Source organism: Pinus tabuliformis, chromosome 4_1, assembly GCF_031772625.1.
Source record: "Pinus tabuliformis cultivar Carrire ecotype Pingquan chromosome 4_1, CPIR1, whole genome shotgun sequence".
Taxonomy (NCBI): domain Eukaryota; kingdom Viridiplantae; phylum Streptophyta; class Pinopsida; order Pinales; family Pinaceae; genus Pinus; species Pinus tabuliformis.
The window spans coordinates 223,974,484-223,992,690 of NC_142303.1; the positions used below are offsets into that span (position 1 = coordinate 223,974,484).

General features: G+C 32.8%; 1 protein-coding gene across 1 annotated transcript in view; it reads right to left on the reverse strand.

Moving 5' to 3' along the window:
* Positions 1-7,025, reverse strand: part of LOC149175045 ((+)-3-carene synthase 1, chloroplastic-like) — a 60,187-nt gene extending 53,162 nt beyond the window's left edge. Inside the window, exons 1-5 of the mRNA XM_089422739.1 lie at positions 6,718-7,025; positions 6,335-6,537; positions 6,136-6,248; positions 5,829-6,037; positions 5,612-5,706 (exon numbers count right to left, since the gene is read on the reverse strand). Of these exons, the coding sequence (XP_089278865.1) occupies positions 5,612-5,706; positions 5,829-6,037; positions 6,136-6,248; positions 6,335-6,537; positions 6,718-6,978 (881 nt within the window). The 5' untranslated portion in view covers positions 6,979-7,025. The remainder of the gene's footprint in view (positions 1-5,611; positions 5,707-5,828; positions 6,038-6,135; positions 6,249-6,334; positions 6,538-6,717) is intronic.
* Between the last annotated feature and the right edge of the window lie 11,182 nt (positions 7,026-18,207).

Genomic DNA, 18,207 nt, shown 5'->3' on the forward strand with positions numbered 1-18,207 from the left:
TCACATAACATAATTTTTTGGCCGATGCATTTTGAACCAACAAGTGTGATTCATCATAGGACCAGATGAAGAGGCGACCATGGCAATGACTTAAATAGAGAGTAATGTAGAAACCAAAATTTCAAATAACGACTATTTTTGAAAAATAATATTTAAATTAATTTATTAAAATCAAATATTAATAATTTTTTTTATTAATGGGAAATAATAAAAAATTATAACAAGAATAAATTAATTAATTAAAAAAAAATAAAAAAAATCAAAGTCAATAATATTTAAATTGTGATATTAATTTATTAAAAACAAATATTATTAAGTAATGCCTATATTAAACAACTAGTTTTTGAAAAACAATGTTTAAATTAATTTATTAAAATAAGATATTATTAAAAATAAAAAATCTATTAATGGGAAATAATCGAGAAATATAACTTGCAAGAAAAAAATCAAAGTCAAACTCCAAACAAGGAGGGAAGTGAAAAAATATAAAAAAGAGTCAAGACCCTAATCGAGACAAGATCATACAACAAATAAAAATAAGTAATGGAAAATAAATAAAACAAAACAAAAATATACACAAGTAAATAATATATATATATATATATATATATATATATATATATATATATATTCAACAACAAAACGCAAGGTTGAGGCCCATTAAACAAATAACAAAAATTCTAAAAGGAGTTAAGAATGAATAAAATACTTAAGAAAACACGAAGGATTAAAATTATAAACTCTAATGAAGAATAAACCAACAACAAATACTAGAAAAAGGACACACACACACACACACACACACACACACACACACACATATATATATATAACACAAGGTTGATGTCCATTAAACAAATAACAAAAGTATTGCAAGGAGTTAAGAATGAACAAAATACTTAAGAAAACACGAAGGATCAAAAATATAAACTCTAAAGAAGAATAAGCCAACAACAAATACTATAAAAAGGACATCAATACCTAAACAGATAAATAAACAAACAAAATAAACCCAAAAAGAAAGAAACCTAGAAAACTACAGGTCACAGACCCAATTTCTACTAATAATCCAACCATTGTCTCTATTCAAATTATTGGGCCTTTTTTTTCGATTTCTATAGCCTCTCTCAATTTAGATGATGGAAATTAATAACCCTAGCAACGACTTGGGCCTCCTCAATGCAGATGTGATTCTTAGATTTATCTACATGCTCTGCCAAAGCAGAGGAGCGGGTCTTCCCCTGCTTGATGTCAGCGAGATGTTCACAAATCCTTTGATTAATCGAGCAACCAATCTCACCAATGTAGGGAGTCCCACAAGAGCATGGGGTAATGTAAATACCCTTCATACTGTTTGGATCCACTGGGTTTTTTACAGATCTAAGGGAGCTCTAGATGGTATTTAAAGGCCTAAAGGTGGAAGAATTAATGTAGGATCATGAATTCTTAGAGGATGTTAAGTATTATTTAAAAAACTATTTACATTAAGGAATTATATTTTTTTTGTCAAGCTTCCTTGATAAAAAGCCACAAAAAGAAAAAGGAAAATCTGAATATTACGTGTAAATTTTATTTTTTTATAATAAAATAAAACTTTGAAAAAAAATCCATTGATAGAGAAAGTGTTAGTATCAAGTTTTCACCTTTCTCTAAAGGTCTAAAAGTTATTTTTTATCAGTTCATTATGTAAAGTCATCGTTATGTAAAGGACCTATAATTGTTTTTTGTGTAAATTGTTATATAAGACTAGGGACGTGTCTAATCAAGTATTTTCAACTAACACTAAGTTTATCCTAAGTTTTTCATAGCGCAATTAGCCTATCACAAGCCTACAATGGGAGCTACAAAATATTTCCGTTGTGTTCATCGAAAATTTTAAAAGTTAGGTTTTCGAGTTGCCAACATCATCAATTCAAGTGCCTAAGCGCTTTTTCACAAAGACCTACCCATTTTCATCCATGATGTGACAATTGGCTGCATTATAACACCCAAGAAGGAATTTTAAACTCAAACACTAAATTGCCAGTTTACCCTCAAACAACAATTTCCAACAAACCCAAAAATTTGTTTAAAGTGTGCACGAAAGCTCTGAAATTGTTTGCAACTCCTGTCTAGAAGAACTCAAGACTGTAGAAGGATTTGCATTGTTAGAACTACTTTCAAAGATGGATTGATAACGTTATATGATGAGGTTTTAGCCTGATGGGATGTATTTGAGGTATACCTAGAGATGTTGGCTTTGTTCATAAATGAAGGATGGGAACACGTGTTCTGGTTCTTCAATGGGCGCACCGTGAGTTAGTTCCATGATTTCATCTTTCCTTTCAAAGGCAACACAACAAGAATTAAAACCCTGGAGTTTCCAGTCACTGAAGAATCCATTATAGAGGCCATGAGTTTTCCAACTGAGGGTGAGAGATGGTTTAAGAAATAGAGATTGGAGAATGTGGACTTGAATTTTTTCTTGAAGGAGGAATGTCAAAACCAAGACTGGAATAGAGGAGTCCTCCAAAATATGTTGAACCCTGAATGGTCTAACACCCTCAAGATTGTGTAGTTTTTCTTCACCTATGAAGGCAAGTATTCTAAATCCTATTCGTATCATATGAGGGTTTTATGTCATTTAATAGGTCTTAGTAAGATGAATTGCCATATTTTCTTCACCAAAATTTTCTAAAGATTTCCACCAAAGCAAGAACCTAACATGAGATACAACCTCATCACATTTATCATCACGTCCTAATTAAAATATTATATACTCATGAGCTAAACATGCAGGTGGAGAAATTGAGGCAGAGAAACATAAGACAACGTGCGCCCAAAATGCCAAGGAGAGGCAAAACTAAATTTTTATACAAACCCTAACTCAAGAAACAAAGTGAGAACCAAGCTTTGTTGGAGAACATGTTGAAAACACTGTAAAGGAAACATAAGTTAGGGTTTATGAAAGAAGGACAACAAGACAACAAAAATTGATGTTAGAAGAAGTGGAGGCAAAATAGAGAACAACACAAAGTGAAAAAAGAAAACAAAAGATAGAAACATGGGATGAAGAAGCTGAAACAAAACCTAGGGTTTATTCCAGAAAACCTCACACTCGCCCTACAACCAAACTGACATTAGGTTTAAAAGAAAAGAAAAAAAAACCTAAGCTGAAGGAGAGAGTGATTATTGATGAAGATGAAGACATTACGCAAACTTCAAAGAGTAGAAAGAAGGACAAAAAACAAAAGGAAAATAGAGCATACTAACAGAAAGGGGAAAGAAGCCCTAAAGTTTGACAAAATCATACAGAAAGCTACCAAAAGAATGAAAGGAAGTTAGGATAAACTAGACGTCCTGTCTTAGGCTGCAAAAGCCATGGAGAAATTATCATTTTACTTTGTGGGGTAGAGAAATATTCAAAACCCTAATTTTGTTGAACGAACCCTAATTGTACCTCAACATTTTGACCTACACCATTTTTATCTTTTTGACAATAACTTATTTTTGATATATTATGGTAATATGTCAAAGGGTTTTTGTGTCTAAGGAGTGCAGAGAATATGAGTCAACATAAGGAAAAAGGGCCTTAAAGGGAGCAAGAAGGTACAAGGTAAGTTGCACAGTTTCAGCATATTTTCATGCACCTGTTTTGCTACCAAGAGGGAAGATGAGTTGTAGTTATAGATATCAAGTCAAGCCTACGAAGGAGTGAGCAGTTCTAGATCCAACAAACCTATTTCTCATCCTTGTTCGAGAAACGTAGCAGGAGATACACACAATAATTCCATAATGTACTTTGACCAATGTTATATGCTAGATAGAGATCTGAATGGCTAAGATGATAGGATTCTGATTATTTTTTTGTTAATTAAACATTCAGATATTGTAAATATTATGCAGTTATTGCTACCAGACTTTGTGGATCTTATCTTTTTTGTATTTTTCCTATATATTACATGAGAAATGAGGGGAAAAGGTTGGTTTTTGAAGAAAATATAGCTATTATCTGTGTGTTGAAGGCAATTAATCTACAGTTTGCCAATATCAATATATGTTAATAAGTGATACAAAGATGCATGCATTGATATCTCTTCATCTATATTTTCTATATGTTTTAGTGTTTCCTTCTTCGTAATATCATTTGAATGAAATATCTTTTGATATTTGAATGAGAATAAATGTTGCATAAGTCATCCTTGTTTTTGATGTTTTGTCTCATAGATTCAAATATTTACATTCCTATCTTCTAAAGCTATTTTAGGATTCATTTTCTTTGATGACAAATGTCTAGGATGTGTTATCTACCTTGCCTTTGCCAATCTTGATTAAACAATGAGTATCTTAGTAAGTTGACACAAACCCTAGCTTGTTAACTCCATTGCCCAATGGACTATCTCTCTCATGCCCAACCAAACCCTACTTCAACACAATTTAATTGAAGATCTAGCCACACTCAATTTCTAATTTAGTGATTAGACTAAGAAAGAGCCCTCTCTACATTGAAGGGGCTACCCTTCAATCTGTAAGATTGGTTTGTAAAAGTTACCTTAGAAAGTTTTTTTTACCAAGAGAAACTATAACACAAAGCATACTTAATAAAAAAAATTGAATACTAAATTCGAGATTAATAACTTTTATAAATTAATCTACTTGTTGAGCTGAGAGGCTATGTAAGTTTGTCAGTCCATTAGTTCCCCTTTAAAATAAATAAAAGCTAAAAATTATGTTCTAAATAGAAAAATAATGTATGCTATAATAATAATAATAATAATAAAAGATATGTTGTAAAGTAATTAGAAGCAAAAAAAAAGAGAGTAAAACGTTTAAATCTTATAATTTGGTTATTGATAAAATATTTTAATACTAATTAATATTGACATATACTTAAAAATACCTTAATAATAAAAAACAATTGTAATTTGTGTCATAAATGTCTAGATGTACATGTTATGTAAAATATTTTAATGTCAATTGTGTGTACTTTATATATTATTTAAAAAAATATGTATATATCATGAAAAAATTAAGTTTTTTATGGTTAAAACATTTATTTGGTCCTATATATAGTCTATTTAACATTCAAAAATATAATTTCAACAATGAAAAATAACAAATTATATTTTTAAACTCTAAAAAATTACAGGTGAAAAAATTTGAGGCCATAAGCAATCATGTTTTTTTTTTTTTTTCGATGTGGTTCACGGGGGCACCGGAGGTGGGCCGCTACGTCCACGTAAAGCTGCACGGCCATCAGGCCTACCCCCGAGGGCGTCGAGGAGGTGGGCCGCTACGTCCACGTAAAGCTGCACGGCCATCAGGCCTACCCCCGAGGGCGTCGAGGAGATTTGACCCCGTGACCTCTCAAACCGGAGAGTACTATCAGCGGGAACTCGACCATTTGAGCTAACCCTCGGGGGCCATAAGCAATCATGTTATATCTGTACTTAAAATAATTTTTATTAAATAGTTACACTTTCAATATTAAAAAAAGAAAAGAAAAAGTTAAGAATAAAAAATTATTCTATTAGTTTATTCACTGATAATTTTTTTTTGTATTATTTTTACTCCATTCGATTTGATTTCAAAGCACTTATAAGAATACGTGACTGGAAATAATGCGCCTTACCCAGTTAGAGAATTCTCTCCAAGGATGTCGATGTGACTCCTAGTTTCCAATCTGCGCAAATTTGGGTGCCAACGATATTCGAGAACGTAGTGTATCTGTCACCACAAAAATGAAACTATAAGCGAGATTTAAACAAGCATAATTGGATGAACACGCATATAAATAAAAAAAGTACGATCTTAAATAAGCAAATTTAATATTAGTATTGTTGCCTCACTTCTCGTGAAAGACATGATTCTGGAATCGTTTGTAAGGCTTCTTTCAGATATGTAGCAGAGAATGTTTCAGCCTCTTCCATAAATTTTTCCTCCGGGAAAGCAACGAGGGAAGCTCGAAACATATTAAGAATGCTTCTTATCTGCCACTCTGTACGATTGGCAGAAGCGCCAAACTGCCCCATTCGGTCCTTGTAGTGTTCTAATACATCTGGCATCAACGCAATGAATTTAAATATCAATATTTACACGAAGAGGCTTCTATCATTAAAGTATTAAACGAGAGATGAATTAATAAGATGTGGATACCCGAAGAGACAGCATATCCATGTAGTCGAAGAATTCGAAACCCCAGGGAAGTTGTGTTGAGATCAGCAATAACGCTCTCTCTCCCACATCCAATGCCCCTTTCGCTCCAATAACTGCTGGCCAAAATATTGTGCTACTGCTTTGAATGTGCATTTGTCATGAAAACCTAAACAAAAGTTTGAAGGCTGTTGGGACTGACCTGTAAACATAGTCAAGAGTAAGTTTTATCTCGGTCTGGAAATGTCTGTCGATCCCCAAACGCTCAACGTTATCGACCATCGAAAGGCGTTGTAGGAGATCATTGTCAGGACTGATTAATTCTCCATCTGTCATCGAAAGTGAGTTGAAAATCTCCTTTACTTCACCAATAAGTCTGTCAGCATGCTCACGGTACGAAGATGCCTGAACAATATGAAACCCTAGTAATTAATCGCCGCGCAGTTCAGTGCTCATTAAAGGACCATGGGAAAATTATTCCAAACACAAACACATTCAAATTGCAGAGAACGAAAAAACAGCTCTATCGATTTTGAAGGTTTGAATAAAGGAATACGCAGCATAAATTTAAATGAATGTAATTACCCCATAAGGTGACGAGAGAGATTTTATGAAATTATCATCCCACAGGTTAGAATGATGATCGCCTATGCGTCTTTGTGCACCGTCATCAGATACGGCAGTGCTTAAACTCACTTTCTTGCATGCCGTTACGGGTTTCCACCGCCGAGACAGTTGCAGTGTTGAGATTGATCTACGGAGAGGCTTAAGCTCATGAGTAGAACTGACCAACGATGTGCAGAGGCACGATTTGAAAGCCAACGGCACGACGGAAACTAGAGACATTTCGGCTCGTTATGATATGATAGAACTTGGGCTATGGAGACAGAACAAAGTAATGAAGTAAAAAATGAATGGTAGAACCTCTTCCTGCCATTGCTTATATAGAGCGAGGTTACAGCCCATGGACGATACTCGTTCGTCATACTGTGTTTTCACGATGGCCTTAGAACCATTCCTCACCTAATCACGCCACGCTAATCGCATGGGAGTTGTCACTTTCCGTTGCTGGGTGATAAACAATGGCAATGGTTTACTACCTAGTCATTCGAGCACTAGTTGTCAGTTTCTGTTGGTAGGTGAAAAACAATGCCTTACAAATATATAATATTAAAATTATATAATATTATTAAAACAATATTTAAAAATAATATTGTAATTTTCTGTTGGGATATCATGGCTCATTAATGTCACAGGCTAAAAATTAATTTTTCATTTAACAATTAAAATATTCGTGTGTGTCTACTAAATTATTTCAATATCAATAATTTACATATTATATATTATATATGTTTGTAAATAATAATAGTATGTCTATATAAATTATATAAAGTAATTGAAAAGTTAAATTTTTATTATTATAACATTTCAAGCATTATTATTTTACATTTTGACCCTTTTTTGAAGGGTTAATTTTGAATGGAGCAAATATTTGTTGGGATTTGTTTAAGCTATTTTTTTCCATGTATCTAAAAGATTTTTAAGGGGTTGAATTCATTTATGAATTCAAAAATGCAATTTAAAAAATGAAAAATTTTATATATCTATATATATATATATATATATTGAACATGTATCTAAGGGATTTTTAAGGGGTTGAATTCTATGAATTCAAAAATGCAATTTAAAAGATGAAAAATTATATATATAGATAGATAGAGAATGATGCGTCTTTGAGGGATGTAATCTTTGAAGGTGCATTTTTTTTCAACTTTTACACTATAAAAAGGGTTTGCGCCTAAAGAGATTTGATCCCTCACTGCTCTTCTAGATCCATGATTAAGATAGATCTACACTAGTAGAAAACAACCTAGATCTAGCTCTATGAAGGGATAAGAGGGATTGATATATCCCTCACGACTCTTGCTAGATCCATGGTTAAAGTAGTGTAGATCTACACTAGTATAAAACCAACCTAGATCTATCTTAACTCTAGATCTATGAAGGGATGAGAGTGATCAAATATATGGAGGTGCAAACCATTTTTGCGCCAAGAGGCACATTCTACAACCTGGTATGGTATGATGTGTAAGTTTGTCTGTCTGTCATCAAAGTTGAAATTTTGCTCATGTCCGCCAAAATAAAAAATTTAAAATATCTAAAAATAAAAATAATTAATTTAAATGTTTTATATAGTTATTCAAATACAACGTATATGATAAAATAACTATTATCTTATGCTTTTAGTGTATATGTTTGGGTGTGAGATAAAGAGATAAAGAAAGATAGATAGAGAGAAGACGGGGAGGGTGGAGAGAGAGAAAGATAAACAGATAAGGGGGAGAGACAAAGCGATGCATGCGAAAAAGGGAGAGAGATTGGATGTGAGAGAGAGATAATGAGAGAGGAAAGGTTTGCACCACGAGGGATTTGATCCCTCTCCGCACATGATAGATCCGGACTTAGATGGATCTAGGTTGGTTTAAGTACAAAAATTGAGAAAAAGTTGGCACCTGGAGAGATTCGATCTTCTGGGAGCTTATATATTTAGAGAGATTGGATCCTCTGAGCACTTATAGATTCAGAGTTAAGATGAAATCTGTAACCATATTTAAATTTGATTAATAAGGGCATAAAAACATTAGTACTTCCAATATAACAATATTTTTAACTATGGATATTGAAGGCCACTTTACCATAGATATTATTAACTTCTAAATAGGCTTTGTTATAATATTATGGGCCAATACCATAAGAGATCAATACCACATGCCCAAAATGCAACTCTCATTTTACAATCAAAATATTTTATAAATATATTATTTGAATTTAATTATATCTAAAGGCAAAAGGATTATAATTACTTTTCAGATATATCTAAAGCCTCTATCACATTAAAATATATAAGACATAAATAGTAAGTATAAATTAAGATCTATTCTTTTTTTCAAATTGTCTGAGTTTTCTATGGCTTGATAAAGGGCGTCAAAGCCATCAAAATCATGCAGAGATCTCACGTGGCCTGGCCCACACCAGCCCTTAACATGGTTGTATTTTTTCCCATGGAGTTTCAAACCGTTGACCTTCACAGTACACATGGTTTCACTCAATGGACACATGGTTTCACTCAATGGAAATCTCACACGGCCTGGCCCACACCAACCCTTAACATGGTTGTATTTTTTCCCATGGAGTTTCAAACCGTTGACCTTCATAGTACACATGGTTTCACTCAATGGAAATCTCACGTGGCCTGGCCCACACCAGCCCTTAACATGGTTGTATTTTTTCCCATGGAGTTTCAAACCGTTGACCTTCATAGTACACATGGTTTCACTCAATGGACACGTGGTTTCACTCAATGGATCTCTGACATAGCACGTGCATTACATAGCACGTGCATTCCTGGCATACTAAACAATACCCTCAGTTTGACTATATCTTGGAAAGTACCTCTAAAAATCATAGTGACCTATCGCAAGGAGTGCCTTAACAATGCACCCATTCACCGTCAATCCAAAGCCCCGTGGGCTAGAAAACCCTTGCTTTCATTAGATATTGTAGGTATCCATTTTTCATTAAATACTTTGAGCTCCATTTTTTATACATTCCAATATAAAAACCCTTTATCCTCTAATATATTCCCAATAAATTATGTCATCTTTTCCTCAATATTTATCCCCCAATACGAATGCTAATGCACGGTGGTATGATATTGATTTATTATATTCTCAATATATTATGTCATTTATTATATTCTCAATATATTATGTCATTTTTTCCTCAATATATATCCCCCAATATGAATGCACTTGGTATGGTATTGCTCCCCTGTGAAGCCCGCCCCCATGTCACAATACACACCATAACTATATATTTTAGGCCCCATGGGCAAATTAAGATCCATTTTACTATATAAATTAAAATAATATATTTGTAACAATATTTAAATTTTATTAATAAGCACATAAAAATTTAATACTTACAATATAACTAGATTTCTAACCATCGATATTCACCTCCATGTTACCATGTATAGTGTTAACTTGTAAGTAGGTTTTGTTACAATACCATGGGCCAATATCATGGCTAATTCATACCACATGTCAAAAAAACATCTCTCATTTCACACTCAAAATATCTTATAATTTTATTTTTTTTCCAATTTAATTTAAACTCATTTTCTGGCCAAGATAGACTTTGTAGCAGAGTCTGGAAGAGATGTTGCAATGTCATGTTATCTAAACATTTTGACTAAGTCAAATTACATAAAAATAGAAAGTAAGAAAACAAATTTTAATTATAATTATTAATTAAAATATTTTAAGACAATAAAATTACATAGAAATAAAAATTTAATTTAAAAAATAAAATAAAATAAAATAATAAAATTAATAATTAAACCGGTCTAGATCTATCTTAACTTAGGATCTACAAGTATCCAAAGGGATCAAATCTCTGAAGGTGCAAAGATTTCCTAAAGTTTTGCACTAATATTTCAATGTGCAAATTTTTCCTCAATTTTTGCACTAAAAAAAGAGTCTGCACTTAGAGAGATTTAATCCTTCTTGGGACTTGATAAATCAGAAATTAAAATAAAACTTTTATAGAATTTCATATATATATATATATATATATATATATATATATATATATATATATATTAATTTCATTTAAATTAAAGTTTAAAAGCTTTAAAAATAGACTATTGTATAAATATTATTTCTTAAAAATAATTATAAGAATATTTTTTATTAAAGAAAATTGAATATTATTTTTTAATAAAAAATATGATGTAAAATATTTTAATTCTAAAGTAATATGTTAATTTTTTTCCCGTGGAAAAAGTCATAATTTTATTCATAAGAAAAAATTAGATTTTGTAGATGCTAAAAGGCATATGCATATGGTCTATTTCTGTTTTCACACAAACCAAAAAAAAAGAAAAACAAAACTATTATTTTCTCCCTTTCTTTTGCTCCACCTTCCACCAACCTCCAGTGTTGGGAGTGGTTGTTACAATGGATAATTGATTTTCTTTTGTATTTATGGGAGATTCTTTGTCAAAATCAGATCCTTCTGATCCATGAGTTCACTTGTTGCCAGATATTTCCATTCCTGTTGGCTGAGTTCCTATTTCTCTTCCTTTAGTGTGTTGTTCTGGAATTTTTGATCATCCATTTCTGCTTTATATTTTGTTGCCTCTGTTGTGTCTACTTCTTCTTCCAAAGGGGCTGTATATTTCCATCCTTTTGGCTTTCTCTGTTGCTGCTTGTTCCATTTGGGGATTTGTTTTGCTTGTGGATAGGCACTATGAAGGTGGCCTGTTTGTAGGCATCCACGGCAACAGAACACTATATTTTCGTAATCTAAAGGTTGTGTCCAATGTGTATTGTTGAAATTTAGTCTTATGCTTTCAGGTAATCCTTGGCTAAGGTCTACTTCAACACATATTCTCACGAAAGTAAATATTCCCCTTGTAGGTCTGTCCCCATCAATCTTTAGGAACTTCCCAAGAGTGTTCCCTATGGCAATTAGAACATTATGATGCCAGAAGTGTAATGGGAGACTGTGCAGCCTGACCCAAACTGACATCTTGGATACCACCATTGTGTTGGCATCGAAATCTGGAAACTGAGTCATGTAGAGCCTTGCGTTGCCCCAGAACCATGGTCCCTTATTGAGGATGTGTTCCCTTTCTTGTTCTATTTTGAATCTGACTATAAAAAACCCCTTGGGGCATAAGTATATTTCGCAATTTGGTGACCATGTATCATATATCCATTGGTGCAAAACATCAGATTTGGGCTAGAATCCATTAAATATGCATATAATTTATTTGGAGTAGAGATCTGAGTACAAATCCTTTACCTCAGGCATTGCAATGGTGAGAGCAGGATTCTCAGTTTTTTGTTCTACAATGTAGGGCCCGGGAAGCTCAGGCATTGTTGCTGGTTTGGTTTGCACTTTTTCCTTACCTTTGACTGCATCCTTGAAGGAGCCTGTGCTCTTAGAACTGGTTCCAGAGCATCCACCCCGTAGACAGAGATTGATGATAATGGTCAAGTCTGTGGATATGTTATAATCCTGAAGGGTGTAGTTATCCAACCCACATAGATCAGATTTTGCCTATTAGCTAGATTTTGCCTATTAGCTGGTATACCAAGGTGGTTCTGTATTTTATACCTTAGTAATATGTTAATTTATATTAATAAAAAAATACTTAACCATTCATACATATAAATGGATTTAGACATTTTAATTTAAGACAAATTTATTGTTGGATTGAAATAAAATAAATTAATAACTATTTACATTTTAGAACAAAATAAAATAATATAAAATTTTTAAAAATATTAGGTAGAAAATAATATTATAATAATTTGGGGAAAGCAAATCTAATGGTCTTGGATTTACAATGATCATGTGCTTTGTTAATGTACTTTTAAATGGATTGGTAGTGATTAGGTGATTTATTAATGCACTTCTAGATGTGAAGTCACTAGTTCAATTCCTAAAGCATGACCATAATGTAGCCTCACCATTGTCAAACTTATATATATATATATATATATATATGAAATATACATAAAATAAAACACTTATAGTATACAAATTAAATATCAAATTTTTTATTTTTTAAAAAATTATCATTTAAAATGAGTATATAAGAAACTTTAAATATTAAAATAATTTCTATAAATAGAATTCCTTATTTTATAATTAAGAATATTTTGTTTAATCCAAAATATATGTAATGTTAAAGATATATTTTTAATAAAACAAGAAATGTTATAAATTATAATTTTTGATTTGATTTTAAAAATTTCAAACAATATTTTAGATAATTTAGTTAAAATAAATTTATAATTTATTTAAATGTTTAAAAACTATATAATACAATAAAAAATACATAAGCAAACTCTATATGTATATATAAAACTAGTAATAAAATACCAAAGTTGTATGTTGTGTTAAATCACTTTTTAAGAAAATATCATAGGTTCAAAACCCATAAATAATTGTATCTTGCCTATTAACAAATTAAAAAATAAAATATTATAAATAATTAATATATAATTATAAATTAATTTTTAATATAATGTTAAATAATTAATGAAAAAATTGTTTCTCACCCATTAACAAATTAAAAAATAAAATATTATAAATAATTAATAGATAAATATAAATTAATTTTTAATATAATGTTAAAGAATTAATTTTTAATATAATGTTAAAGAATTAATGAAAAAGTTTTTGATTCTTTACCATAAAAAGTAAAGGTGCAGCCTAAGAATGATAACATACAAATCATAATGAGAATCCTTGAAACTCAATTGAATTAAAGTGCTGATATATTACACAAAACAGCGTCAGGCTTTCCGGGAAGAAAAATGTAATATATATTTTTACATTTTATTATTTTAATATGTATTTTATTTCTTTTAATACACATTAGAGTAATGAAATTATATTAAATGAAATAATTATTTAAATAGGTTGAAATATTAATATATCTCACTTTTATCCCTGATTGTGGATGGTGAGAGGAGATCATATGCGAATCATATCTTGGGTATGGAGACAACGTAGAACCTGTTTCTGCAATTGGTTTACAGCCAATCGACTATGCTGATTCGTGGGACGATAACGATGGTTTAGATTGGCTTACCAGGGATTATTAATTCCTTTCCTCACCTAATCAGCTCTCACTTCTCCAAATGCTAATAAGTTGTTTTTTGTTGGGTGAAAATAACGCCAAAGTATTGGGTACTTAATTAATTGACTTTTTGTTATTGAAAGAAAGTATGGAGTACTAGATGGTAATCCAAATCCAATAACTAATTCATTGGTAAACGAAATAAGCTAATAAGTTGTTTTTTGTTGGATGAAAATAATGCCAAAGTATTGAGTACTTAATTGACTTTTTGTTATTGAAAGAAAGTATGGAGTACTAGATGGTAATCCAAATCCAATAATTAATTCATTGGTAAACGAAATAATACCATCTTCTGCGTTTACAACCAATGGCGGAAGAGGTATCTACTAAAGGTAGGTGTATTACCGATTGATAAGTATCTTTTTCGTTTACAACCAATGGCCGAAGAGGTATCCACCGACGGTAGGTGTGCTTTTGGAAGTATTATCTTTTAATTGCAATTCCATGTTGTTAGGTAAAATTAATGATAATTTTTATTAATAAGAGTTAGGGGCAATGTCATTTTTTTTAATTTATTTTGGACATTGCCGTTCCAATACATGTAATGTTTTTGTGGGATGGGTTATAAAACAAATAAAATTAAAAAGTTCTTTGAAAACATAACAAGAGCTATTTACTTAATTATAGTGATAGTGTTATTATTGAGAGCAATTTGAAATGTAGATTGAGATAATAACATGTTTATTAAAGATGGATAAAAGTATATTGTTTTATTTCTAAAATGAACAATGAGTTTTAATTGACTTGAAATTAATGGAGAAAGTTTGTTTCGCAGTTGTGTGTGTCTTAGTTTAGACTTAGTTTCTATTTTCTAGGAGATAGTTTTGATCTCTCTAACTTGAATATAATCTTATTTATTTCTGATTTTATGATCAATGGAATATAGCGATACTGCTTGCGCAGTCTTGTGAGTTCCAAGCTTCATTTGCAAGTTTCATTCTAATTTGTCTTTCCATTTTTTATCTTGGTATCAGAGTCTCGGTGAAGCTGTTGTTGGAGGCGACAGAGGATCGCAAGAGGAATTGCTTAGGGATAGGCTCAAATTGAAGATTGCATGTGAGGTACGCTAGTACAATTTTTTTTCGGTGTGATAGAGCATTGATTTTTCTGAATAAACTTGATTGACGTGCCCCCAACAAAGAGAGGTCGTGTTGATCAGCACTAGCAATACATAGGGAAAGTGTGATGGTCAATGTTGTTGGTCACTGGCTCAAAAAAATCCATTTCAAGGCATATCATCTGCTAAAAATGATTTAGGAATTAAGTGCTTTTACTGTGGCAAACTGGTCATATTGCTAGAGACCGTTATAAAAAGAAGAATGATGAAAACAAACATAAACACAAGAGACATACAGGGCATTTTACTGGCGCATATCTGAATCATGACCTTAAATTATTTGTCTGACGCTTCTCTTTCTGTTGAGACCAATGAGGCTGGAACTTGGTTTGTGAATTCTGGAGCATCCACTCATATGACATGCAATGTTTTTAAAACCAGAACCGGTGACCGGACCAGTCCACCTAATGAATTGGTTTACTGACTGGAACATGTCTAATCAGGACCGGTTTGGTCTAAACAAACCTGTTTTAAAAAAATACATTAAATAATTAATTTTTAATGAAACAAAACTATTTTTAAGATGTAAAACCATGATTCCAAGCCAATAGAGACAAAATATGCAAAGTTTGCTTATTTATATACCATGTAAAGGTGAATATATCAAAATGGCATCGAGTGCAATACATATCATCAACAAAATAACAAAATACATAAGCAATGAAGCTCTAAATGGCCTATAAAGTCCAGAAACAATGTTGCAAGCTATGAGGCCATTGGCCTACTACAAGTCTACAATGTACACATGATCAATCATCAAGTTCATCACCACTACTAGCCACATAATCATTATCAGGAGATACATAGACATCATTTGGTTCAGAGTCTGAGGATGCCTCAGCCTGATCTGCAACCTCAGTATTAATGCCACCAATGACAATAGAAGTGGACCTAATGGAAGCACGAGTTTGTTGACCTGCACGACTAGTGCCTTCCATTTGTTCTTTGCCTTTCCTTGATGCCGCTATTGATCCTGGTTCTGATGCCACCACATAATCTGCTTCATCCCCCGCTAAAGCCATGTCAATATCAAAATCAGCCTCAAACATAGGATCTTCAGTCTCCTCCACCCATTTTGATGTTGGATCAATATCGTCCAAAACAATGGGATCTAGATCAGGTGTTTTTCTCATCATTTGGTTCCTCCTCAGTCGAAGGTTGTATTACACGAAAACAAGATCATTTAACTGTTTTTGTTCCAAACGGTTTCTCTTCTTCGTGTGTATGCGCTCAAAAACAGGCCAATTGTGCTCACAACCTTAAGCACTGCAAGTTTGATTGAGGACTCTAATTGCAAACCTTTGCAATTGAGGACACTAGCCACCAAATGACTCCCACCAATGTGCTGGAAAGAAAAAGACATTAATTAGTAACTTAGTTTATAATTTGAATTGTAAAGAACATAAACAATTTTAACTTGAAAAGAAAAACAAATTGGAAATTGGAATTGCTTACCTGGTTGGTCCACATCTCTTGCCATCTTTGCCAAGTTTTTGTTGAAAGTACCACCTGCCATATTGAAAACAGTAAGTTGTCTATGTATTTCCAACTGGCCTGCATGGCTAGGGACCATGCACTCCAAGTAATCAATCAATCCAGCTCTGACCTCCCCATCATGTAGATCTCCTAGCTGATTTTTATAATGATACTTTGGGTTCAAAAAATACCCAGTTGCATGTATAGGACGATGGAGTTGATTGTTCCATCTATTATCAATGATCTCCCATATACAGCCATATTTAGCTAACCTATCCTTGTAAGTTGCCCGTATCTGCTCCTTTTCCTGATCCATAGCCTCATAAATGTAGCCCATGGCCAATCTTTCCCCATCCACCATCCTTAGCACCTTAATAAGGGGCTCGGTAATTTTCACAATCTCTAGAGACATTTTCCAAAAATAAGTGTCTAACACTTTATTTTTGGTGTCTTTTTCCATCTGGTCTACTAGCCCACCGAGATTCAGACCATTCTTCAGAGGAAAAAAATTTCTGCAAGTTTTTATGTTGACCATTGAGACATTGCAACGTGAGGAAGTGAGTTGCAAATCTCATAAGTGCAGGCCTAACAAGCTCTTTGCCCCCAGTGTGTTTCCTCATTAGGCTCAATACCCATGAGTGGTTGTAAATGTATTTTGTAATGCACTTGGCATGATCTACAGTGTTTTTTACCCACTCCACTTTGCCTATATCCTCAAGCATGAGGTCTATGCAATGTGCAGCACATGGAGTCCAAAATATGGTCTTATTTTTGGTCTCAAGCATCTTTCCAACAAGAACATAGTTTGAGGCATTATTAGTGATGACCTGCACAACATGTTTCTCCCCAACTTCCTGAATAATGTTATCCAAAAGCTCAAATAGAAGGGCTGCATCCTTTACCTTATCAGATGCATCAACTGATTTCAAAAACATGGTTCCTTGTGGCAAGAAACAAGGAAATTAATGATAGTGTGGTTCTTTCCATCGGTCCATCCATCTGACATGATGGAACAACCAATTTTGAGCCATGAATCTTTAAACTCAACCAAATACTCATCAATGGAAGATATCTCTTTTTGCAAAATAGCTCCCCTCAAGTCATGCATACTAGGGCCTTTGAAGCCCTTTCCTGCAGCTATAACATAGTCCCACATAGCTTGGTAATAAGGTGAGCAAGCAACATTAAATGGGATATCTGAATCATACCACCATCTAGCAATGTATTGATGAGAAGTTTCTTTGCATTGTCTTTTCCAATGTTGATCCAAAGTGGGTTGAGAACTTGGTTGGGAGGAAGTGGGATTAGAAGAGGCAATGTTGGCAGAAGATGAGAAATAACTTTGGATGTTTGTTTTCTTTGTTCCTTTTGATGGTTGGCCAAAAGAAGGATGAACATAGTGAAAGGGGTCATTGGTGGAAGGGATAGAAGAGGAGTCTTGAATCTCATAATCATCATACCCACTCTCTTTCATGGCTTCTAATAATTCCCTCTTCCTTGCAATGTCATCTTGGATGGCCTTCTCCCTAGCCTTATCCTCATAAAATTTTTCAAGCTTGGAAATGTATTCTACCCTAATAGGACCTAATAGTGCATTTGGTGCATCACATGGCTTTACTTGGCCTCTTATTCTAGCCAAGTTTTGTTTCAACCTAAGAATACCCCCACCTCCAATAGATTTATGGCATAATTTGCATATCATTTTTCCATCAATTACATCACAATGAGCCCATGCACTGTCCTTTCCTTTTGGAGCCATGTT